The 25912-nt window shown below is 43.2% G+C and overlaps 1 protein-coding gene across 11 annotated transcripts in view; it reads left to right on the plus strand.

Annotated features, from left to right (window-relative positions):
- The window catches only part of LOC138742262 (N-acetyl-beta-glucosaminyl-glycoprotein 4-beta-N-acetylgalactosaminyltransferase 1-like), a 710446-nt gene that overhangs the window by 617780 nt on the left and 66754 nt on the right, over positions 1–25912 (plus strand). For all 11 annotated transcript variants that reach the window (XR_011344024.1, XM_069896414.1, XM_069896402.1 and 8 more), the window contains 4 exons: positions 7379–7449; positions 9094–10603; positions 21161–21453; positions 24206–24359. Coding sequence is in view for 10 of the 11 variants with exons in the window: in XM_069896414.1 (XP_069752515.1) it covers positions 7379–7449; positions 9094–10603; positions 21161–21453; positions 24206–24359 (2028 nt within the window). In the remaining variant the exon portion in view is untranslated. The remainder of the gene's footprint in view (positions 1–7378; positions 7450–9093; positions 10604–21160; positions 21454–24205; positions 24360–25912) is intronic.

A 25912-nucleotide genomic window follows, 5' to 3' on the forward strand; every position in this document is an offset into this window, starting at 1 on the left:
TTAACACGTGGCTAAAGACGTGGTGCAGGAGGGAGGGCTTCAGGTTTCTGGATCATTGGGCTCTTCCACGAAAGGTGGGACCTGTTCTGATGGGACGGTTTGCATCTGAACAGGAGGGGGAATAATATCCTTGTGGGAAGGTTTGCTAGTGCTGCTCTGGTGGGTTTCAACTAGATTTGTGGGGGATTGGAACTAGAGTGCCAGAGCAGATAGAGGAGTGGAGGAGGGAAAACAGGTTGAATGTGGTGGAAATGTTCTCAGATGCATCTGTTTCAATGCCAGGACTATTGTAGGAAAGGCAGATGAGCTTAGAGCATGGATTGGCACATGGAATTATGACACTGAGGCCATTAGTGAAACAGTTGCAAGGGGGACAGGACTGGTAGCTCAATGTTCCGGACTTCCATTGCTTCAGAAGTGATAGAACGGGAGGGATGAAAGGGGGAAGAATGCCAGGCAGGTCAAATCAGACCATATATGGGTAGAGCTGAGGGACGGGAAAGATGTGGCCACACTCATGGGGTTGTATTATAGACCACCCAATAGTCAATGACAATTGGAGGAATAAATCTGGAGAGAGATAGCAGACAACTGCAGAAAACATAAGATTGTGATAGTAGGGGATTTTAATTTTCCACATATTGACTGGGGTTCCCATACTGTAAAAGGGCTGGATGGCTTGGAGTTTATCAAATATGTTCAGGAAAGTTTTCTAAACCAATATATAAAGGTACCAACTAGAGAGAATGCAATACTCGATCTAAAAGAGAACGAGACAGGACAGGTGACAGAAGTATGTGTCGGTGAACATTTTTTGGTCCAGTGATCATCATGCCATTAGTTTCAAGTTTATTATGCAGAAGGATAGAACTGGACTTTGGGTTGAGGTTCGAAATTGGAGAAAGGCTAATTTTAAGGAACTGAGAAAGGATCTAGGATGCGCAGATGTGTGAGGTAAGTGGAAGACCTTCAAAAGTGACATGTTTGAGAGTACAGAGTTTGTAATGTTCCTGTCAAGATTAAAGGCAAGGTTAACAGGCCTAGGGAAACCTTGGTTTTTGAGGGATATTGGGGATCTGGTTTGGAAGAAGAGAGAAGTGTTTACCAGGTATCAGCAACCTGGGACAAATGAGGTTCTTGAGGAGTATAAAAAATGCAAGAAAAACCAAGAAAGAAATCAGGAAGGCTAAAAGAAGACATGAGTTGCTTTGGGAGACAAGGTGAAGGAAACATATAAGGGTTTCTACTGGTTTTATTAAGAGCAAAAGGAAAGTAAGCGACAAAATTGGTCTCCTTGAAGATCAGAGTGGTTGGCTTGGAAATGGGAGAGATCTTAAAAGTTTTTTCATCAGTATTCACTCAGGAAACAGGCACAGAGTTGTGGGAAGTAAGGAAAACAAGCAGAGGTCATGGAACATACAGATTAAAGAGGAGGAGGTGCTTGAAGTCTTAAAACAAATAAGGGTGGATAAATCCGCAGGGCCTGAAAATATATTCCCTGGGACTTTAAGGGAGGCTAGTGTAGAAATTGCAGAGGCTCTGGAAGAAATATTTAAATGTCTTTAGCCACGGGATTGAAGGGTGTTTACAAAAAGCTCCAAAAATAACCCTGGAAATTATAGGACTGTGAGATGGTAAATTATTGGAAAGTGTTCTAAGGGATCATATATACAATTATTTGGATAGCCAAGGACTGTATAGGGATAGTCAACATGGCTTTGTGCATGTTAAGTCATGTTTAACAAATCTTATAGAGTTTTTCAAGGAGATTACTGGAAAGTTGACAAAGGAAACACTGTGGATGTTGTCTACATAGACTTTAGTAGGGCCTTTGACAAGGTCCCCCATGGGAGGTTAGTCAGGAAGGTTCAGATGCTGGGTATTCATGGTGAAGTAGTGAACTGGGTTTGACAATGGTTGGATGGGAGAAGCCTCAGAGTAGTGGTGGATGACTGCCTCTCAGTCTGGAGACCTGTAAGTAGTGGTGTGCCTCAGGGATAGGTACTGGGACCATTGTTATTTTGTCAGCTATATCAATGATATGGATGATAATATGGTAAATTGGATAGCAAGTTTGCAGATGACACTAAGATTGGAGGCATTGTGGATGGTGAAGAAGGTTTTCAAAGCTTGAAAAGGGATCTGGACCAGCTGGAAAAATGGGCTGAAAAATGGAATTTAATGCAGACAAGTGTGAGGTGTTGTACTTTGGAAGGAAATCCCCAGAAAGGACATACTGAGGAATGCAATAGAACAGAGGGACCTGGGAATACAGATACAGGTGGGTAGGATTGTATAGAGATCTTTTGGCATATTGGCCTTCATAAATCAAAATATTTGAGTACAGGAACACAATCCTTTATCCGGAACCCTTGGGGTACAGTGTGTTCCGAATTTCAGATTTTTCCAGATTTCAGAAAGCCAGATTTAAACCCACCCGAATTGTGCTGCTATATCCAACCACACCCCCTTCCAGTCATGCTGTCGTCTCCCCTCACCCCCTCCCCCTCACCGGCCCAACTTGCGCTGCTGGTCTCCCATCCTCGCGGCCTGACTCGCACTGTCGGTCTCTCTCCCTCGCTGCCCTGACTCGCACTGCCAGACTCCCACCCGCCAGTCTCATGCTGCCAAACTCCTCCCCCTCCCCTCGCTGGCCTGACTCATGCTGCTGGTCTCCCACCCGCCCAACTCATGCTACCAGTCTCTCTCCCTAGCTGGCCTGACTCGCACTGCTGGTCTCCCACCCGCCTGACTCACGCTGCCGATCTCCACCCCTCCCCTCGCTGGCCTGACTCGCACTGTCGGTCTCTCTCCCTCGCTGCCCTGACTCGCACTGCCAGACTCCCACCCGCCAGTCTCATGCTGCCAATCTCCTCCCCCTCCCCTCGCTGGCCTGACTCGTGCTGCTGGTCTCCCACCCGCCCAACTCATGCTACCAGTCTCTCTCCCTAGCTGGCCTGACTCGCACTGCTGGTCTCCCACCCGCCTGACTCACGCTGCCGATCTCCACCCCTCCCCTCGCTGGCCTGACTCGCACTGTCGGTCTCTCTCCCTCGCTGCCCTGACTCGCACTGCCAGACTCCCACCCGCCAGTCTCATGCTGCCAATCTCCTCCCCCTCCCCTCGCTGGCCTGACTCGTGCTGCTGGTCTCCCACCCGCCCAACTCATGCTACCAGTCTCTCTCCCTAGCTGGCCTGACTCGCACTGCTGGTCTCCCACCCGCCTGACTCACGCTGCCGATCTTCACCCCTCCCCTCGCTGGCCTGACTCGTGCTGCTGGTCTCCCACCCGCCCAACTCATGCTACCAGTCTCTCTCCCTAGCTGGCCTGACTCGCACTGCTGGTCTCCCACCCGCCTGACTCACGCTGCCGATCTCCACCCCTCCCCTTGCTGGCCTGACTCGTGCTGCCGGTCTCGCCCCCCCCTCGCCCGCCCGATTTGCGCTGCCCTCTCCTGCCCGCCCAACTCGCGCTGCCATCTCTCTCCCCACTTGCCGGATTTTGGAGCTTTCTGGATTTTAGATGTCTAGATAAAGGATTGTGTACCTGTATAGGAGTTGGGATATTATGTTAAAGTTGTATAAAACATTAGTGAGTCCAAATTCGGAGTATTGTGTGCAGTTTTGGTCATCCAACTACAGGAAAGATATCAATAAGATAGAAAGAATGCATAGAAGATTTAAGAGGCTATTGCCTGAACTTCACCAACTGAGTTACAGGGAAAGGTTAAACAGTTTGGAGTTTTATTCCCTGGAGCGTAGAAGAATGAGGGGAGATTTGATATTTAAAATTATGAGGGGGGATTGACAGAGTAACTGTAGTTAAGCTTTTTTTCCGCTGAGGGTGGATGAGATACAAACCAGAGGACATGGGTTAAGAGTGAAAGGGGAAAAGATTAGGGGGAACTTCTTTGCACAGAGAGTGGCGGGAGTGTGGAACGAGCTGGCAGCAGAGGTGGTGAATATGGGCTCATTGTTAACGTTTAAGAAGAATTTGGACAGGTACATGGATGGGAGAGGCATGGAGAGCCATGAACTGGTACATTCTTCTGTGTTTGTGTGGGTTTTCCCCAGTGCTCCCATTTCCTCCCACCCTTCAAAACGTAAGCTAATTTGGGTGTAATTGGGCAGCACGGGTTTAAACAGATGGAATCACCATCTACTGTGCAGTAAATAAAATTTTTAAGTAAAATGGATGGGTTAAGTGAATGAACAAGGATCCTGCATATGGAATATAATGTGGAAAAATATGGAATGATTTATTTTTGCAGAAAAATAACAAGGAAATATCTAAAGGACAAGAGATGTCAAAACTCTGGGGTGCAGAGGGATATCGATGCCCTCATGCACAATTCACGTAAGACAGGCACTGTGGGAAATTGGGAATGTTATTGTTTGGTGCTGAGGGAATTAAACTGAACAATAGGAAGATTTTCATGCAGTCACATAGGCCTTTTTCTTCCTCTCTTTGCTTAAGATGTTAATGCAGTAAAAGCATTTGGAGAATGAGTTTAAAACCTGGAATAAGTAAATTGAATTATAAGGAAAAGTTGAATAGGCGAGAGATAACCAATGGAGTTTGAAGTTGGGATGAGGGATTGTGTATAATCTTGAATAGTCCAACGTGGAGAGGATATTTCTTGAGGGAGGACCTAGGGCTAGAGATCACTGTTAAAGGGAAAAGGATTGTCCTTTTAAGATAGAAATGATACAATTATTTTTCTCTGAGGATCATGATTCTTTGGAACTCTCTTCCTCAATGGGTAGTGGAAATAGAGTCTTTTTTTTTTAAATTTTCAATTTCTTTTACAGAAATTGGACATACTGCAAAGTAGCAGGCCCTTCAGCCCACGAGCCCGTGCCGACCAATTACACCTAATTAACCTGCATCCTCTGAACTTTTAGAATGGTGGGAAGAAACCAAAGCCCCCTGGAGAAAACCCCATGCAGACATGGGGAGAACGTACAAACTCCTTACAGACAGTGCGGGATTCGAACCCCAGTCCCGATTGCTAGCTCTGTAACAGTGTTGTGCTAACCTCTACGCCAACTGTTATATTTTTACAATAGATATAGAGAGACACTTGATAAGAAAGGGGGTAAAAGGTTACCATGGGTCAAATGGAATGAGGAGTTGAAATTAAAGTGTCCTGTTCCTGTGTCTGAGTTGTATGTTTGAAGAGAAAACAAACATTGGGAGCATAAACTTCTACACGCACACTCAGTTAAATACATGTTAGTGTTTCATAGGGAACGAGGCGATGATCAGATATGTTCACAGGATCATCTTCATGTGTATTACTTGATTTTGTATCATTCACTTCTTGACTGTAGTCTTCAGCTGCAAGACCAGTCCTCACAATACTTTTGGGTTGAGAGTTCCAGGGTTTAAACTTAAAGACAACAATGATAAAGGAGCAATGTATCATTTCCAAGAGAGGATAGTATGTTTTCACGTATCTGAAGTTCCCAATCCTAAATAGTTGTAGTAACTGTGGGCTTGGGAAATACAGTTAAAGTAGCATAGCTGAATAACTGTGGTGTATTTTGCACACAGAAGACATTGCAGCCACTGTGCTGCTTGTAGGAGTGTTATGTTTTGTGTGGTGTGAGTCATGCCAGACTAGACACAAGGCTGCTCTATCCATTTTGGTTACTCTAAAGCAATGGTTTTAAAATTGCCCCCCTAAACTCACATTCCACTTTAAGTAACCCCTATGCCATAAGTGCTCTGTGATTAGTAAGGGATTGCTTAAGATGGTAGGTGAGTGGGAAGAATAAAGTTTGAAAACCACTGTTTTAATTGCACCTAATTGACTCGTTATGTGCACAGTTTCATAACCCCAAAGGAAATGGGCCAAATGACCATTTTTCTCAAGCAAAATATTTCAGTAGCAATTGGGTCGAGAGCAGTGATTCTCAACCTTCCTTCCCACACACCTACCACCTTAAGCAATCCCTTACTGATCACAGAGCACTGATGGCATAGGGATTTAAGGTGGAATGTGAGTTTGGGGGGCATTTGAAAACCCCTGCCCTAAAGGTGGTTGTACAAGTTACAGGTACATTTGTAATCTGATGAATGGATTCATTTCCTTTTAATGTCTGTGATTCGACATTCTAATTACAGTTCCGACATGGGACTAGGGAATATTCTCAGACTGTATTAAGATTTATCTGTATTAAGATTTATTGTCTCTATCTGACAAGAAAGGGAATAAATTGGAATATTTTTCTGCTGATTAAATCTCCATTTAACACAGCCATAAGATCATGTTTAGGCTGATTAAAAAGAAAGAGAAAACTCGGACATTGCATATTTCTTGTCTTTTCCAGAATACCCCAAAGCAGTTTATAGCCAAAGAACCATTTTGAAGCATATTAACTGCTTTAGCATATGAATACAGCCAGCTCCCACAAACAGCAATATTTAAAGGGCACTGGTCATTCTGTTTTAGTCACATTAATTAGGGCATAAATATGGCCAAGACACACTGGCATCACTAAGGGGTTGCAGACCATACCAGGTGACACCAAATTGATTATCTCTAAAATTTTTGTGCAGTGTTTCAGCAAAATTTATAATTCTTTTCTAAAAAATATCCCTGTAGTTAGTTATAACAACAAAAACATTTTTCGTTAGCCCATCTTACATACTGTATATCAATATACCTGCAAGACTAAAACTCTATGCTAATTTACTTTTTGAACCTTCTTCCGCGCTCCGGTGAGAGCTGTCATTATTATGATGCTTCAAATCACGTGGCTTTGTCTGAACATGCTATTGTTCTTGTTGCTACTGTGTTAATTGTAGTTTAAAGGTGTAATTTTAATTTTGCTAGTTGTTCATCTCACTACTATTGCCACTGCATTCTGTGATATGAGGGAATTATGATTTACGAGGTAACATTAGTACAAAAAACATTAGGAAGGATTCGCTACAGAAGGAGATCCGTGGTTTTGGGGAGGGGGGGAGGGTGACGCCATGAGTTACCACACCAGGTGACGCCACTGCCAGTGTATTGACATTGGTTCCTTATTCATGGGTCTGAACATGCTGACAGGGCCAGCCTTTATTACCCATTCCTAAAGGTATAGTGGTGGTGTGACACTTCCTTGGGCTATTGTGGTTTCAGGGTTTGGACCAGTGGAACTGCAGGAACATCAGAGTCTTTCCACGTCAGGGTGGTGTGTGACCTGAAATTGCAGCTGAATTCTCAGACATACATACTATGATTTGGGAAATTTTATATTGAAGGGATGTTAGAAGGTGCGACCATTGTGTTTTGATGTTGGAAGCAGTGAATGTAAATTGCCAATCAATTGTGCTGTGGAACACCAAATACACTTCAATTGATCCTGTCTTTTCTCCCGGCAGGTTTGGATTCTACAAGTACATGAAGATGGATGAGGAGGAGAACAAACCATTCTTGTTTGATAACCCAGAGGGTAAGAGTGGCAGGCAGTCAGGTAGTCAGTCACTTTGTAGAGAATTACATCAGAGCCTGTATCATAGGAAGAGATAATAAAGGTCTATGGGTTTTATTGCCCCATTAAGCCTTCTCCCATCAATTCACCACTGCCAGTGTGTTGACATTGGTTCCTTATTCATGGGTCTGAACATGCCTTTATTGCCCACTCCTAAAGGTATAGTGGTGGTGTGACACTTTTTTGGGCTATTGTGGTTTCAGGGTTTGGACCAGTGGAACTACAGGAACATTAGAGTCTTTCCACGTCAGGGTGGTGTGTGACCTGAAACTGCAGCTGAATTCTCAGACATAGATACTATGATTTGGGAAATTTTATATTGAAGGGATGTTAGAAGGTGTGACCATTGTGTTGTGATGTTGGAAGCAGTGAATGTAAATTCACTTGTATTACATCCAGTTGCATCAATCTAATTTGGACATTTTTTTTAAAAGTTATCTGTGCATGCTTTTCAACACAAAAAAGTCATATCAGGTTTATTGTCATTGGACTTCACAAGTACAACCTGATGAAACAGTGTTCTCCATACCATATTCAACAAAAGTTTTTTTTCCCCCTGCTGCTTTTTATTAGTGTCACTAATGCCTACGCCGGAAACCAAGTGAGCCAAATGCAGAACGTGCAAATGCTTGAAAAATGTGCTTTACAACTATTCTCCAATAGCTTGCTCTCAAGTGATTATATCCATATTCCCAAACAAGCGAGCAGATTAACACAAAGTTTTAAAAACTACGAATTGGAAGGAGTTCTTTCCCCCAAAGAACTTGGCTTAAAGAGTCCAAATACACAAGAAAGGTTGGAAAAGAAACAAGAGAAGAATTTTAAAGATATTTGTCAGTGACAATGGCACCATGATAGGGTTACCACCACCTTGTATTGCACCGAATTTGCAATTTCGTAAAGGAAATATAGCTGTCTGGTGTATTATTTATTATAATGCATTAATTTTCCTGTTTATCCAATGGAGAAGATGGGGTGGGATGAGGCATCCCAGACCAGTCCAACTACCTTAAAAGGAGCATGCCATGTAACTATGCAGCCAGCAGTGAACTTAGACAAACAACACCACTCGGAGCCCAGATAACTAGTGTAGACCAAGACTCCAGCTCAGGAGTCAGACATCTTTTGGTGAGAACATTTTTGGACATTTTTCTTTTATTTGCCTTCATATTTACAACCTTGTTTTACGTATTACGTGTTTATTTATCAGTAATAGTCATGTGTGCTGCCGATAATCTGAAACCCACAGACCACCAGTGATTCTACAGAAATACTGTCTTAATTTGCAGCTAAAGCCTCCTCTGTCCCATGTTTGAAGACCTGTGCACTTTGCAGAGCCGTTCGGCATGGTGGAATTTCATATGTGATGTCAAAATGAGGGTTGATCACCATTTGCCACAATACAACCTAACACGGGGTGCCATGTGTCTATCTTAGATAACCAGAACTCAGCTCTAAAATCTGTAAGAGTGCTCATTACATCAGTGTATGTAAAATCCCATTGCATGGTTTTGTGCTGAAAACTGCTCTTTAACACTCTTTCACTTTCAGTGTTTACTGCTCTATTGTTCACTTGCTTTTTTCCACACATTTTGGACATTACAGATTTCCCTGAAGAATCAGAAGGAACCGATCCAGATTCCAAGATGACGTGGAACAAGAACAGCATTAAAGAAGAAAATAGCAGCCTACTTCAGAACCAGTTAGCTGCAAAGCGGAGCACTCTGCCATTGGTCGAAGACCGTAAGGATGACTTTGACGACACGCTCAGCCACAAGAGAAAGGCTGCAAAGCGGAGCACTCTGCCGATGGTCGAAGACCGTAAGGATGACTTTGACGACACGCTCAGCCACAAGAGAAAGGCTGCAAAGCGGAGCACTCTGCCATTGGTCGAAGACCGTAAGGATGACTTTGACGACACGCTCAGCCACAAGAGAAAGGCTGCAAAGCGGAGCACTCTGCCGATGGTTGAAGAACATAACGATGACTTTGACGACACGCTCAGCCACGAGAGAAAGGCCACGACCCAGGGGTTCCACATGACGAAACCACAACAAACAGCACAACATACAGTTCCTCAAGACGTCAAAAGTCAGGAAATGGGCCTCTTCCATAAATCAAAACAAAGACAAACAAGATCACTAACCTGGGCTAAATTTATCCCGGAAGAGTCAAATAAGAAGCTGGCTATCCAGTCAGTTCCGTCCAAACTGAGTAAGAGTAGCTTGTTCAACTTGCAGCCAGAGATTTCCTTTCCAATCCTCCCCAGTAAAACCAAACAGTTTTTAAGTAATTCTGTACATGCAGAGATTTATAAAAAGAGACTTGGAACACCCAAGAAGTTGCAGAATAGAATCTATGTGACCAGACCCCAGGAGAAGAAGAAAAAGCCTTTGCTTACAGAGAAGCCCGGGGAATTGTTTCCTGGGGTATACCTGCGTGGCAATGCAAAGGATGGTGAACTTCAACACCTGGGCACGAAAAAGAAAGAGATGAACCTGACTTCTGCTGCAAAGGGGAAAAAGACAATGCTGTACCTCACTAATAAAATGCTTTGGTTAAGAAACGTAACATCTCAGGAGCAGGAGGTGCAAAATGTCAATAATGAGTCCTTTCAGGTGACAACTATTAATAAGGTGAAGAGGAACTGGATGGCATTGCAGAAAAAACTGGAACAGAGTAGGGAAGTCAAGAACAAACACAACATCACTGCTAACTTCATGAGCGAGGAGGTTATGAGCAAGGAAGAAGTTGCCCTTTACAAAAATGCAAATTACCTTAAATCCAACACCACTGCTCCTGAGCACTTCATTGAAGAGACAACCGACTGGAAGGCTGGCGATTTGAGCGAGCAAATTTACGCAGACCAGTTTGAGGTCACTGATGACGGGCTGTCGGATTACAGTTACGAGGACACTGAGGTGCAACGAGGTTGGATGGAGGAATCCATCAATTGGCAGCGGACGTTCAGTGTCAGCTCCATGGACTTTGAGCTTCTGAGGTCGGATTGGAATGACCTCAGGTGCAACGTTTCTGGCAACCTGCAAATGAGCGAAAGTGAAGTGGTAGATGTTCTTGCACAATACATGGAGAAGTTGAATGAGAAAAATGGAGGGCAAGTATATTTCATTGTTCATGGGAAGCTGGGCATCATCTTATATTGAATTATCTACCATACAGGGCAAAGCAATCTTTCTGCAGAAGTGCTTGGGATGTTCCTTGAGCCTGAAGTCTAATGGCATGATACCAACATAACAAACATCCCCAGCCTACTACTGCACATGCACACCGGACTCTGGTGTGTAAGTGCATTAGGCCAAGGGGACACACAGGGGAGAGTTCGGAGTCGGGCATTGGGGGCACCAGTGTAGGCCTCTGGGAGGGTTGGGAGTCGAGACTCGAATGACGGAGCTCTGGTAGGAAGGTTTGGAGTCAGGAATCAGGCGTTGGGAGCTCCGGTGTAGCTGTTTAGGCCGAGGAGAGGGTTCAGACTCCAAGTTGGATGTCGGGAGCTCCACTGTCCAGAGCTCCTGATGCCCAACTCCAAATGCTCTCCTTTGGTCTACCTGAACTGTGGGGCACAATTTGGAATTCAGTTTTTAAATACAACAAACATTTTACTCACAGCTCTCCCCTCTCGAGCTCTCTGTCTCCAATTTACTGTTCGAACATGAATCTCATTGGAATTCTTTTTGCACCTTGTGGTTCGCGGCAATTCACGCATGCGCGGCATGCGATCCATGCCAGGTAATAGTCCAATCAGCAGGAAGCAAACACAAGGAGACAGCAGTGGGGTTTGTTTTTGAATTGTGATAGTGGGACTACAGCATCTGTCTCACAGTTCAAAAATATGAGGTACCGGAAGGCTTTGGGGTCGGGGGCGCTGCCGGGCTCAAAAGGCGGGGAGCATTCGCTCCCCTGCTCCTCCCCTAGCTATGCCCCTGGCTGTTGTTCCTCCTTTGGAGGTGTAGAAACTCCAGCAGCCGCACAAATGGCTTTCAAAGGGAAGCTACGCCATTTAATGGCTCTATGTTAAGATCCAGTTGAAATATGAGGTGAATTGCAGCACCCTCCATTTCCACACTCCCCTCCATTCCCTACTCCAACAACAATGGATACCTATTCCCCCTGCACACAGTTTACCAACTCAGATATGGAAGTTCTTTTGGAGTGAGAAATGGAAGGGGCGCAAACTTTCTCTCCCTACAACAGACGCCAAGTGATCTGGGGCATTCACTGACAGCAATGGAAGGAAACCTGCCTTAGCAGGTGGATGCCAGAAGCAAGGTTTCAAAGATAACAGGTTACACTACAGGAGAATGCTTTATAACCAAGGCAGGGTTTAAGCCTTTGGCAACTAAAGACTTTTCTCTCAGACACTGTTCCAAGGAACCTAGGAGAAAAGTCAGTGTTTTTAATCTTTCAAATGCTTTGCATAAAATTGTTTGTCAGCAACACTGGAGCTGGACAAAAACACTTTATGATATAGGTGTTAAAACTCCCAGCAATAAGGAAACCAGAGTGGATATTCCAGTTGTCTATTTTCTGTACAGGTATACATTCCTCCACTTCCTGCACATCTCCTCTAATTACAGCAGGGCATCTTGAAGCAGCATTTTCCTGCATGCACAGGTCGTCAGACATTCCTCTCGTGTCTGCTCATGCAGCTTTCTCTTATCCAATATGTTACATTAAGGCGTATCATAAATATCTTCAAACCCCTTCAGTTAGCCAAGGAATGATCAGTCTCCACCATTATGGCAGGAGAATATGACACAGAACAAGGTGGTCTGGCAGTCTGAAATATATGTCAGCTGCTGAAAGCATTGGCAGAAGTCAGGCAGTACATGACCGGCAAGGCAAGTTGTCCAATGCAGATTTTCTGTTGAAATTTTCCTTTCCTATTATCTTTCTAATCAATGCTCCTGCTTGTCGTCTCAGACAGGCAGGCCGCCCTCAGAATTTGCAAATAGTGGGTGAGAGGGACCCAAACTGGGTTCTGCACTCATCACAAATTGGCAGTTTCACGTGCCCAAAAATAGTTCAGAGGCAGGCAAGATCTCATTCCGTGGCCACACTGAAGAGGATAGAGATGCCAACTCTCCCAGAAAATTAGCAAAGCCCTGTGCAGCAATTGGCCTCCTGGTGGAACTGCGTCAGCTGGTGGGGCCTGAATAAGTCCTTCTAATGGAAATGTTTTGTCAGGTGATTAATCCGTGCCACCAGGCACAAAGATATGAATGTCTCTGCGTTTGAAAATAATTCCAAAAGTATTAAAATTTAAATAGAGCTGGGTTATTACGCACAAAGAAACTTAAAAGTACTGAAAATTTTGAAAACAATTATTTTGAATAGTTACCTGTGACGTAATAACTGCTCTCCGTCACAGCTGTTCCTTAACATTCAAATAAATAAACTAGCTGAACCTATGCCAGTTTCCCTGTCTCTGAGGAAGCTTGGGATTTCTTTGTGTATACGTAACTTGTGTGGGAGTCTGGAACTTCCTTATAGCTAAGAAATGAAATTGCTGGCAGCTTCATGTAGAATTGTAGCATTTCACCAGAAGATTTAGTCATTGATGGTGGATGTGGCATGCAAGTTTGACTGAACAAACTTGCGGCTTTTCTCAGAACAAAGAATTTGTGGGATAACTTGGTAGAGGTGCACAAGATCGTCACAGGATCATATTGGGTAAATAGTAGAGAGACATCTTCATTATGTCTCGAGAGCCAAGGGAATAAAATTTTGGTAAATTATTCAGTCAATAGAGGAACACAAGAAAATTGCAGCAAGAATAGGTCACTCAGTCCCTCAATCCAGCCCTGCCATTCAATAATTTTAGTGACCTTAACTCTTCTTCTGTACCAGTTTCTCAATCTTTCAAATATTTATCTATTTTCCTTTTAAATATATCCATTGATCCAGCCCCTACCACCTTAGGTGCCAGAGAATTCCTGAGTTGCTCTACTGCAAACTCTCTTTGAGGTATGCCTATCCTAATGAAGTTCTCCTTCTCTCTTTGAAGGGCGTTCTGTGAGAGCCTCTCTCAACTACTCCCAATCTGCACTCCCTGCTGCTCTCAAGCTCGACGACCATGTATTCACCCAGACTCACTTCCACATCCATGTGTCCTTCCTGGGACACTTGTCTCTGCCGCCATCTGGTTCCCCCTGAATTCCAGCTCTGGTTCCAGGCCTCCCAATTTGGCCCCCTCCAGGATCTCAGGTTCCTGAGGAGCTTGCTTCACTTCTCTCACTGGATCCTACAGACCATTGTCACATCCATGCACAGATACTAGCGGACACTCATCCTCTCGCTACTACAACTTCGCACCTCACACGCCACAACCTGCCACGGACCTCTCAGGCACTTCATCCTCTGCTAGATCCGCACATTCAGCTGCCTGCTCTACCTGGAGATTGCCATGTCTGTCATCTTCACCTTGGCCTCAGTAGCCTTTAGGACTGAGCCTCCGTTGTGATCTCCCACCTTGGCCCCGGCGACCAACCCTCCAATGCAAACTGTCTCACTGAATCCAGTGGCCTACAGGACTGTGCTCCAGATGCAGGTCTCGACCTTGGCCCTGGTGATCTACAGGACTGGGCCTCAGTCGAGAACTCTCACCCTATCCCTGGTGGTCTACAGGTCCGAGCCTCCGATTCAAACTCTCACACACTGGCATCACTAGAGGGGTATGGGAATGCGGACCATATCAGGTAACATGTGGGTGACACCAGAATGACAGTCTATAAAATTTTTGTGCAGTGTTTCAACAGAATTTTTTTATTTTTTATAAAAATATCCCTGTAGTTAGTTATAACCACAAACACATTTTTCGTAAGCCCATCTTACATGTATCAATATACCTACAAGGCCAAAATTTGATGCTAATTTACTTTTTGAACCTTCTAATGCGCTCCGGTCAGAGCTGTCATTATTACCCAGTTACAATGACGCTTCGAATCACGTGGTTTTGTCCGCTCACGCTTTTGTTTTTGTTGCTGTTGGTGTTTTTATAGTCGCTGCTTTTGTCAAATTTTCTGGTCTTTTATCTCACTACCTATTACTATTACATTCAGTGATATTTGGGAATTATGATTTATGAGGTAACATTAGAAAAAAACATTACTAAGGATTCTGTATGGCCTGGTATGGGAGGAAGTTCATGGGTGGGCGGAGGGGGGGGGTGACACCAACCCTAGTGACACCACTGCTTTCACCCTGGCGCCAGTGCTCCACATGACCAAGAGTCGATCGGCCTCTCTCTCTGGCCCATGTCACGTCACCCCCCCCCACCCCCCACCCCCCCCAGTCTGACATCCCCAACCCTCCTCTTCCTTCTTTGGATCCTTCGTACCCTCTGCTTCCTGATCCACCCCAACCTCCTCCCTCCCTTGCATCCTCCACCCTAGTGCCCCTCTCTCCAACTCCTACCTGGTCTTCACCATCCCATCTAACCTTCCCCTTTCAGAGACAGAACACTCTGTCCTCAGTAGAGGCCTTACCTTCGTTCCCATTCACTCATACCTCAACGAGTTCCACGCATGACATGATGCCGAACTCTTCCTCTGTCAGCTCTGTCTCGGTGTCCACTTCTGCAACCGGGATCCTCCATCCCCACTAGAGACCCCTTCTCCCGCTTTAAACCTCCTTCCTCTTTCTGAACACCTCATTCCATCCTTCAGCCTGCTCTGGACCTTAATATTCCCAACTGCTTCTGAGACATCAACCATATCGACTTCACCACACCCCTCACTCATTCCAATCTCACCCCCATAGAAACACCTGGCCTCCCCTCTCTCCACACTAATCCCAATCTCACCATCAAACCCGCAGAGAATGGTGGTGCTGTTGTGGTCTGGTGCACTGAACTCTATCTGGCCAAAGCCAGATGACACCTCCTCTTACTTACCCCTCCAACAGGACCCCACGAAAACTCATCAAACCACTGTATCACACACTATGTCTGAACTAATCTTAACACCCTCCCCCCCCCCCACCCAATTGTCTGTTTCTACTCCTACCCAAGATCCACAAACCCATCATTTTTGCATGCTCCTGCCCAACCGAATTGGTATTTGCTTACCTCACTTCTGTTTTATCCCCCCCCCCCCCCCAACCCACGGATCAAGTTCCTCTCCACTTACATTCTTGATACTTCACATGCCATCCATTATTTCAACCACTTTCAGTTCTCTGAACTCAACTGCCTCATAGTCATCCAATCTCTATACACATCCATCCCCATACTGAAGGCCTCAAGGTCCTTTACTTCTTTATTGACAATAGACCCAACCAGTCCCCCTCCACCACCACCTTCCTCTGGCAAGAAGAATTGGTCCTCACACCCAATAACCTCCTTTGACTCATCCCATGGGTATCCGCATGGGCCCCACCTGTGCCAGTTTTTTTTCTAATGGCTACGTGGAGCAATCCATGCTGTAAACCTACACAAGCAAGGCCCCTCAACTCTTCCTCTGCTACATTGAAGACCACTTTGGTGCAGCCTCATGCCCGTACAATGAACTTGTCAACTTCCACCCTGACCTCAAATTCACGGTCCATCTCTAGCTACTCACCCCCTTTTCTCAATCTCTGTCTCCATCTCAGGAGACAAATTGACAGACATCTTATACCAATCCATCAATTTCCACAGCTACCTCGACTTACATCCTGCCCCCCAAGGATTCCATTCCTTTCTCTCAATTCTATCTCCATCGCATTTTCACCCAGGATGAGGTCGTCCATGCCAAATCATCAAAAATGTCCTGCTTCTGCAAACAACGTGGCTTACCGCCATCACCCGCACATCCTCCATTACCCAGTTATCTGCCCCGTGCCTCCCCTCCTTCACACACAAGATTCTCCTTGTTCTCACCTACCAATCCACCCACTTTTCTGATACCTACTATGTGATTCCACCACTAGACACATATTCCCCTCTCCTCCCTTGCCCATTTCTGCAGGGACCACTCACTTTGTGGCTCCCTCATCCACTCCTCCCTCCCCACCAATCATCCCCTTGGCACTTACCCCTGTGACCCCAGGAGCTGCTCCACTTGCACCCACACTTCCTCCCTCACCAGCATTTGGATCCCCAAACAGTCCTTCCAAAGTGAAACCACACTTCAGTTGTGAATCTGAAGGGATCATTTACTGCATCCAGTGCTCCCATTGTGGTCTCTACGTTGGAGATTTTGGATGCAGACTGGGAGATCGCTTCATTGAGTACCTTGACTCTGTCTGCCGCAATGGCATGGATCTCCCAGTGGCCACCCACTTCAATTCCCCACTCCATTCTCTCGCTGTCATGGCTGTCATGGTCTCATGCACTGCCAGACTGAGACCACCCACAAATTGGAGAAGCAACTCCTCATATTCTCCAACCAGATGGCATTAACAGCAACTTCTCCAGAATCTGTTAGACCCCACCCCGTGTCTCTTTTCCTTCAGCTCTCTTTCTCAGGCCACTGGCAGTAAAAGAGCCAAAATTAAATCTCACCTTTCCTCTCTCTTCCCCTCTTATATACAATTAACACCTTTTGTCTATTGGTCTGTACTCCTCCCTCTCCAATTCTTCCCTCATTTCTCCCCAGCCTTCAACACAGACGCCTGGTTCTTACTCATACTGTGAGGAAAGGCTCAGACCCAAAACATTAGTAATATATCTTTGCCTCCTGTGAATGCTACGAGACTGGCTGAGTTCCTCCAGCATTGCTCTGCCTTTTAACGAGAATTCCTGAGATTCACTTTCCTCTGAGAGAAGAAATTTCTAAACACCTCAGTTTTAAACGGCCCGTGCCAGTATTTTGTTGTTACACTCACTTGATCATGACTCTCCCAGTCGTTAACATCTACCTTATAAAACGCCCATAGGATCTTGTATGTGTGAATAATGTCACCCCTCTTTCTTCTAAGCTCCAAATCTCGATCAGACCAAAACAGCATTATCATCCCAGAATAAAAGGAAAGCCTTTCCCCACACCTCCCCCCAAGATAGATTATATCTTTTCTTTTGAAAACATTTTTATTGATTTTTTTTAACAATAAAAAATATTGAACAGTGCGATTATTAAATGTGCTACAGGACTAGGAAAAAAAGTTACAATAATGACCATACGTACAAATTCAGAAGCACATAACGATGCAATAAAATATAACAGTTAGAAGAGAAATAATTTCTAATCCCCTTCCCCTAAGCAAGGTGGAAGATCAACATTCAAGACATCCAAGTGGCACGGTCTTGGAGAGAGGCAGCTCCACGCCAAAATTCCAAATCAACACTAACTCCAAAGGTTATGACAGTAGTCCATGAATGAGCCCCTTATTATTTGAAATTTAATATTTGAATCACTGATAGCATATCGTGTTCTTTCCAGATTTAAGCAAGACATATCTTTTAGCCATTATGTATTTGTAGGTGGAGTATTATCCTTCCAGTTAATCAAAATTGCACCTCTGTCCATCAACGAAGAAAAAGATAGATTGTGACATTGAATTGAAGTTAGTAAATCTTTATCATCTTGGAGTATCCCTAAAAGAGTTAAACATGGGTTAAGTTCCAGTTTTAAATCAAGTATTACCGATAAAGTTTGAAAAATTTCCTTCCAAACTTTTTTTCTAAGCTAGGGCAGGTCCAGAACATGTGAATTAGAGGGATCACCTGTTTTACATTTGTCACATCAGGGATTTATACCTGATTAATAGATTGTATCTTGAACCCATTGCCTACTGGGGTGGTTGAAACAGAATTAATCAGTGCCTTGTATAGGGAATTGAATAGACATGTGATGGAGAATAGATTGCAGGTGAAAGAGTGGGAAATAGGGATGTCTAGATTGATCTGCCAGCATCCGGCAATGACCGAATGGCCTCCTGTTTTGTAATAATTCTGTGATTCCATAAAAGACGGGAGCAAGAAAGCCGAGTGCTTTATTCAGACTGAAATTAAAGCTGAGATGCCTTTGTGAATTATGTATGAAGCAGATGCATTCAACCAAAGTAAATATTGCACAATATAAAAGTGTCTTGATTGTAGGGACATAAATGTTTAATTGCAACTGGTGAAAGCAAAATTGGTGCTGTAATTTTTCTATCAATGCTGCTTGGCAGAACGTAATAAACTGTAGATCAGTGCCCCTTTTAGTGCAGATATTGGGTGCAGAGCCTGGGCTTGCAAGTCAATGCCCTCTCTGCACTCCACGCCTTATGTTTCACAGATAACTCACCTCTGTGAATCTTTGTCACTTATCGCCCATCCCCAGCTTTCTTGTTTGAACCAGTATTGACATGATCAGGGGCTCACCATTGGATCCACATTTTCATTTTTGTTTATTATATAAGGTAACCTTGATTAGAGGGAGGGGGTAAATTAGATGTCGTTTTTTTTTTCCTTTTTTTCACTTCTTTTTATTTGGCTTAACTCAGCAAACGGGTTTAACATGGTTTTACAGATCAATTCAAATTATTGTTCCTTATGTTGATCAAGCAATTCTCAACTTAGTTTCATCTAGTTTTCTCTTTCTTTGGGGGGGGAGGGTGCTTACATGTATACAAATGATTTGTTATCTATATGTAATGAACTCAATGAAAATATTTTGAAAAGAAAATGACCTCTTGAGTTATCATATTTTTTTTTATCTTATAAAAATCAAATCTGATGTCCAGCATACTGGTGGTTGAAAACCATTTCATTTATTGACTCTGAAGATAATGGGCAGAATTGATGAGGTTGCATTTGGGGCCCAAATCTGTTTGCCCCGAGAAAATGAAAGTATCTAATTTTCTGTTGTTTAGGATTGAAATTTGGCTTTGCCCATCAGTGGTAAACCCTATTGAGAATGCTAGCCACCAACTGATTTCCACGGCTGACTATGCCGGGTTGGATATAACCAAAGGCTGAAACTCTTCTGCACTTTTACTGCCAGTGGCCTGAGATACATTTCTCTTGCTTTGGATTTCTACTGAAAATTTCTCATTTAAACCAAAACTTTTCTGGACTTCTTAGGGAAAACAATATATATACATTTTTGTTTTTGGCCCCTACGCTGACAAGAAATATTTTTATAGTGACAGATACAATCACAAAGAAGGCTTGCCAGCGGCTATACTTTCTGAAGTGTCTGAGGAGATTCGGTATGTCACCGAAGTCTCTCATAAACCGCTACAGATGAAATGTGGAGAGCATTCTGGGCAGTTGCATCACTGCCTGGTGTGGAGGTGCCAACTCTCAGGACAAGAATAAACTCCTGAGGGTTGTTAACTCAGTCTTCACTCCATCGAGGACATCTACATGAGGCAGTGCCTTAAAAAAGTAGCCTCTATCCTCAAAGACCCCCACCACTCAGGCCATGCCCTCTTCATTCTGTTACCATCGGGGAAGAGGTACAGGAGCCTAAAGACAAGCACTCAGCGGCACAAGGACAGCTTCTTCCCCGCTGCCATCAGATTCCCAAATATTCAATGAACCAAAGGCACTGCTTTACTTTTCGTGCACTATTATTTTTATTTTTTCGTAATAATGTTGTAAGATGGTTATAATATGAATGTTTGCTCTATGATGCTGCTACAAAACACCGAATTTCATGACTTACTCGTGACAATAAATCCTGATTCTGATGTATGAAATGATTCATAGACTTTTACAATACAGATATGAATCCAGCCCAACTGGCATTTACGCTTCACACTTCTTTCATCTAAACCACTCTCCCTTCCTCCCTCAGCTACAGATATATCTCCTCCTTAAATACTATTCACCTCAACTGCTTGCATTCGGACCGTTGCACCTTCCTTTGGATGTAAAAGTTCTTATTGGAATTGTCAGACTTACTTATATTTGGAACATCAAACAGTACAGCTCAGAAACAGGCCCTTCATGCTGTCTGCATGGAACAGGATGCCCACATTAAACTAAATCTCTGGTGCTTTCATATGATCTATATCTCTTCACTTCCTGTATATTCATAAAGCTTCTTCAATGCAACTGTTGTGTCTGCTTCCACCACTACCACAGATAGTTTTTTTTACAATAAAACTTCCTCATATAGGGTGTCACATTTAACGTTGTGATTAGCACAACGCTATTACAGCGCCTGTGCCAAGTTCGACTCTTGTGCTGTCTGTAAGGAGTTTGTATGCTCTCCCCATGGCCTGCCTGGGTTTTCCCGGGTGCTCTGATTTCCTCCCATCCTCATGTATGGGGCTGTTGGTTTATTGAGTGTCATTGGACAGCACAGGTTTCAATGGCTGGAGTCAGCTTCTACTGTGTTGTAAAAAAAAAATTAAATCCATTTAAATGCATATCCTCAAGTATCTGATATTTCTACCCTGGAGGAAAAGACTGTGACTGCCCACCCAATCTATGCCTCTCAAAATTTCCTATAATCCCCTGGACTATTTTTTTTAGAGATACAGCCCTTCTGGTCCACGAGCCCATGCCACCCAAATACGCCAATCAACAGACAAACCCCACATGGATTTTTGGAGGGTCAGACGAAACCGGAGCAGTCATAAGGAGAATGTATAAACTCCTTACAGACAGTGCCAATTTTGGGCCCAGGTAACTTGGGCTGTCATAGAATTGTGTTAACCGTGCCGCCAAATTTTTGTCATGAGCAAGAGCGTTTCTTTGCCATCTCACGGGATCCACTTTCTCTGCCTCTTTCAACAGGATTTATACACTTCTGCGGATCATTAATGTGGAAAAGCGAAGGGACTCTGCTCGTGGTAACAGGTACCTCATTGAACTCGAGCTCATGGAGAAGGGAAAGAAAGTGGTCCGTCTGACGGATTACATCTACCTCTTGCTACACAGAAGCAAACAAGATGATGGGATTGAAGTAACAACAGAACTGCAAGATAAGGAGACCACTCAACAGAATGTTCCATATTCCAAACCACTCCTATGCCAACCAATTGGATTGCGTATCAGGTCTAATGTCATGGTGCACTTTGTAGTTCCAGGTGAGGAAGAACTTAATTGAAATGAACTTTTGTAAATTTGGAAATTTACTTGGAAATTTGAAAAGCACTTCTCTCATTTATAATAGTGTGTTTCTTTTGGCACAGAATTTTGGATTAAAGGTGATGAAAATGGTTCCCCCTGCAATTCCATGCAAGTAGGATGCGCTCAAAGTAAACAAACAAATCAATACTGAAATTTGAGCTGAAGAGTTCTAATCACCAGAGATTTAACCTGACAATAGGACAAACTGTCTATCTGCCATATCCCATCAATAAAAATAGCCAATCTTAATTAAAATAGAAATCTTCCTTAATTGCTCCCCAATTTTAGAACTATCTGGCTCATTCGATAATATAAATGTGTTCGTGGTTCAGATTTGATCTGATTTATAATGCCCTGTTCAACCTCGTTCTCCCATTTGATATGACTCCCTTCAAATTCTCAGAGCTGTTCCATTTCATGCGTGTGTGTTTTTCAATCACCAGCCATTCTCAGCCTTTGCAAAGCAATTCAGCTTTGCCCAGACACCCCCACCTTCCTCTCTTCACAAAGGAACTGTGGTCGCAAACAAACCTTCTCATACACACGCTCTATTCTCTTTATGTCTGCCACTCACAGTAATATTTCTGCTGCTTCTCTGTAATTCACCACTCATCCTCTTCAGCAACCACTCACCTTAGGCTTCGAGGCTTCGAGTTTATCATTTATTGTACTCTACTAGGTAAGCAATGATTTATAAATTTCCTGAATTCATTGTTTTGGGGCCATTTGTTCGCTTTGATGTCACCAACATTGTAAAGCTACAAGACTTGCTTTCATGATTCTTTAAAAAAAAGTACGGTAATTCATTTTATAAATCTCAAGCAGTCTATGAATGCACCACCCACCAATATTAACCATAACCATCAAATCATTACATTATTTGCTTTTGCATTTAGTGTAAAATTTACATCATAGGAGTATAAAGTGTGGAATAATCTTGTCACTTCTTAAAAATTATATCCTTGTATTCAGCCTCTAACTAGATGACAAGCAACATACTCCAATTTTGTTCAGTGCCTGTGGAGTCATTTCAGTGGGCAAACACCAGAAAGATACAGAAGAGTGAGGCAGCAGAGAGAGGAATGGTGGGATGAGTCACAGCATTCCAAAACTACATCTTTTCTTTTTCAATATTTTTACTAACATTGAAATTTCACATCCAAAATTACAAATGGATATATGTTGCTGTTTTTCTTTCCTATCACTCCCTTTCCTGTCGCTTTCCTCTTCTTCCAGCTGAGAACCCTGATGTCGGGCATCCCTCAGCTGGTTGCACTGTGTTAGTTCGCTCCTCAGCTGGGTCCTCTCCCGTCGGTGTTTTCTTTTTCTTTAGTGTGCGCATTGCGCACTTCTGTTTGGCTCAGAGAGCCATTTTTGTAGTCCAGCGGTCGGGAGGTCGCGACTCTGCAGGGTCGTCACCAACCTTGGGGAGCGGGCTCTTTTCTCCACGACGGCTCCCTGTTTCTTCATGCAGGTAAGGCCTTCTCCTTTCTCTTCCGGCATCTTTTCTTCTTTTTTTCCCGTTGTTTTTACTTTTTCCTTCTTGGGTGCCATTTTCTTTCTTTTCTCCACAACTTTATCTTTTATTTGTTGTGTTTTGTGTTTCTTGAACTTTGTATTTTCTTCACTTTATTTCTTCTTTTCTGGAGAGGGCTGGTATTCTCCTACCAGCCACTACTCCATCACGTGACTCCTCCCCAAATTTTTCTTTGGCTTGGCTTCGCGGACGAAGATTTATGGAGGGGGTAAAAAGTCCACGTCAGCTGCAGGCTCGTTTGTGGCCGATGCGGGACTTATATATCCCCAAATGGATATATGTTAAAGGTCAGAAAGATATATTACACTTAAATCATATCATTTTATCCATGGTATCCCACATTTTAATTAAACAGATTATATTGTATTGATATTTTATTATAAAAGAGAAATCTAAACCCACTACCAAGAAAGAAGTTGTTTGGCCAAAAAAAAAGACAGAATTCTTATCGAAGTGATAAATTACCTCATTAATCAACATTTCTACCTTCATAACAAATCAAAGATTATGAAAGTAACTCAAAAAGGGTCCCCACAGTGTTTGAAAATTTGAATTCAAGTCGGAAATTGAGCATCTAATCTTCTCCAAGTTTAAACATGATGTGACGTCACGTTTCCATTGAGCATGATCAGGCGGGGTAACATCCCTCCATCTGAGCAACACGCCTGCCTAGCCACAAGAGAAATAAAAGCTAATACCTCGGAGGCTTGTATGCATCTGACCTAAGTATTGGGTCCTAATTAGTAAATGGTATTAAAAATGTAATGGATTAACTCTCGTTCAGATTCTCACGAGTGGGTGGCAAAGGACCAATGCTTTCGAGTCTACAAAAGAGGAACTTCAGACTGAATTTTCAGGGGGAAACAAAATACTCATCTTTCCATGGCCCTTTCATAATTTAATGAAAGCTCAAATTGCTTTACAGCCAATTAACTCTTTTTGAAGAACGGTCGGTATTAATGAAATGTTCAATTCATTGAATAAGCCACTGGGAAATATAATTTAGGAGAAATATCTGTATTTAAGATCAGCAAAAATGGGCTAATTGAATTTTTGATCTCTGTTTACCGAGTTTCCTCCGGAGAGGAGGAAGGCAAGGTGCAAAAGACATTTCTGCCATTGAAACAAGTAATCTTTACATCAGCAATGATCTTTCCTTTGTAACTCCACAGTAAAGAATCAGGCCCGGTGGGTGCAGCAGTTCATAACAGACATGGAAGATCTCTACAAGGCAACAAAAGACGAAAACTTCAATGTTATAATCATTGACTTTGACAGTAGTGACATGGATGTAGAGGAAGCCTTGAAGAGCAGCAAACTGCCTCGGTACTGTAAATGCTGTAGAGTAAGATCTTTATTGAAAAATGCAAGCTCAATTGTCTTTATATTTAGTGGACACTTTTATTTGGGAGGAGGAGGACCACTCTCGTCTTGTCAGTGCCGTGAACGTGGCTTAATGGGCCATTTAAAATCAATTGCTGTTATTGAACAAATCAAAAAGGCAACCTGTCTTAAATTGGTATTTGCGCTACAACATGAAAAGCCATGCCCCTGAAATAAAATGAGCTCTGGCATCATTCACTCCAGTCATTAACGAATACACTTCTGCAAAGTCAACTCGGGCTTTGTCTGACATGGATTCATAGTTAATTTAAGATGCAGAAGGAGGCCATTTGATCCATTGTTCCCTTGCTGGTCAGAAAAGTGCCCTTCATCCCACTTTCCGGCACTCGGTCAGTCACAGCTGATCAAATAAACAAGCAGGTCCTGCTTGAATGTCAGGTGGGTTTCATCCTCCACTATTCTTCCAGAGTTCAGACCCTCAGAGTGAACAAAAATGTTTCTGCCCTTCCAATCCTCCACGGTTTTGGCCTCCTCTCTATTAAAGGGTACGAGATGAAGGCCATTAACATGGCAATACAACAGAGGCTCAGACAAAAACACATTGAATTACAGAGATAGCTCGAGGGGAAAAATGGCCTTTTCTTATTCTTAATCTTGCTTTGTGAAAAATGAAAAAGTATCTTGAAGAGTAAAATGGAACAAGAGCTGGGTATAAAGGTTCAGCTGCAAAGACGTTGATGGCTTCAGTGCAATTGTAAGCATTTTTGTACTGGGAATGTGCAGACAGATCAAATGTTTAACACATTACTTTTTGAGGCAGAATGCAGTCTAGTCCCGAAAAATGCGATGGAAATGTAGTTACACGACTAGAAAACAGCATTATTGTGTTCATGCATTCTGGATTTTGGAGGATGCAGTTATGGATGATATTTTTAGATATATCTATGTCTCTAATTTCAATGTAAGGGGTGCAGAAACTTGCATATCTGTTTAACTATAAATGAAAATGAGAATGATCAATATACAAGAGTCAGGTATCAGCAACTGAATATAGCTGTTAACTCCTTACTTTTTCATTTAAAAGTACATTTAAATCCCTATTTGCAAAATACCATTCCAACATTATTTCTGTGTAAATGGCAACTATCCATGCAACGGTTTGTATTTAATTTCTACATCCTGATCATTCTATATTCCAATAACACCTGTTAAAACTATCTTGGAATGTCTCTCTATTTTTCTCATGGTGCTAAATGAGTCCAACCTCTTATCATTGCCCTTTCCCTCATCACTGTCTCTTCATTGCTGGTTCACTCTCCTTATTCTGCATTCCATTTGTAGTTGAATAATACATCCAGGTTATTGTAGCTCCCTGCATAAATCCAGCGATCAATGCCACATACAACCAAGCATATTATCCTCTATTCAGTTTTAGAATTGAATGCTGTATGATTGCTTTAACTGTTACATTGTGCCGCTATCCTGATTTTGTTATTAAACCCTTGGTCATTTGTGCTCCAGCAATACAATTCTGC

The sequence above is a fragment of the Narcine bancroftii genome, chromosome 1 (genome assembly GCF_036971445.1).
Source record: "Narcine bancroftii isolate sNarBan1 chromosome 1, sNarBan1.hap1, whole genome shotgun sequence".
Taxonomy (NCBI): Eukaryota; Metazoa; Chordata; class Chondrichthyes; order Torpediniformes; family Narcinidae; genus Narcine; species Narcine bancroftii.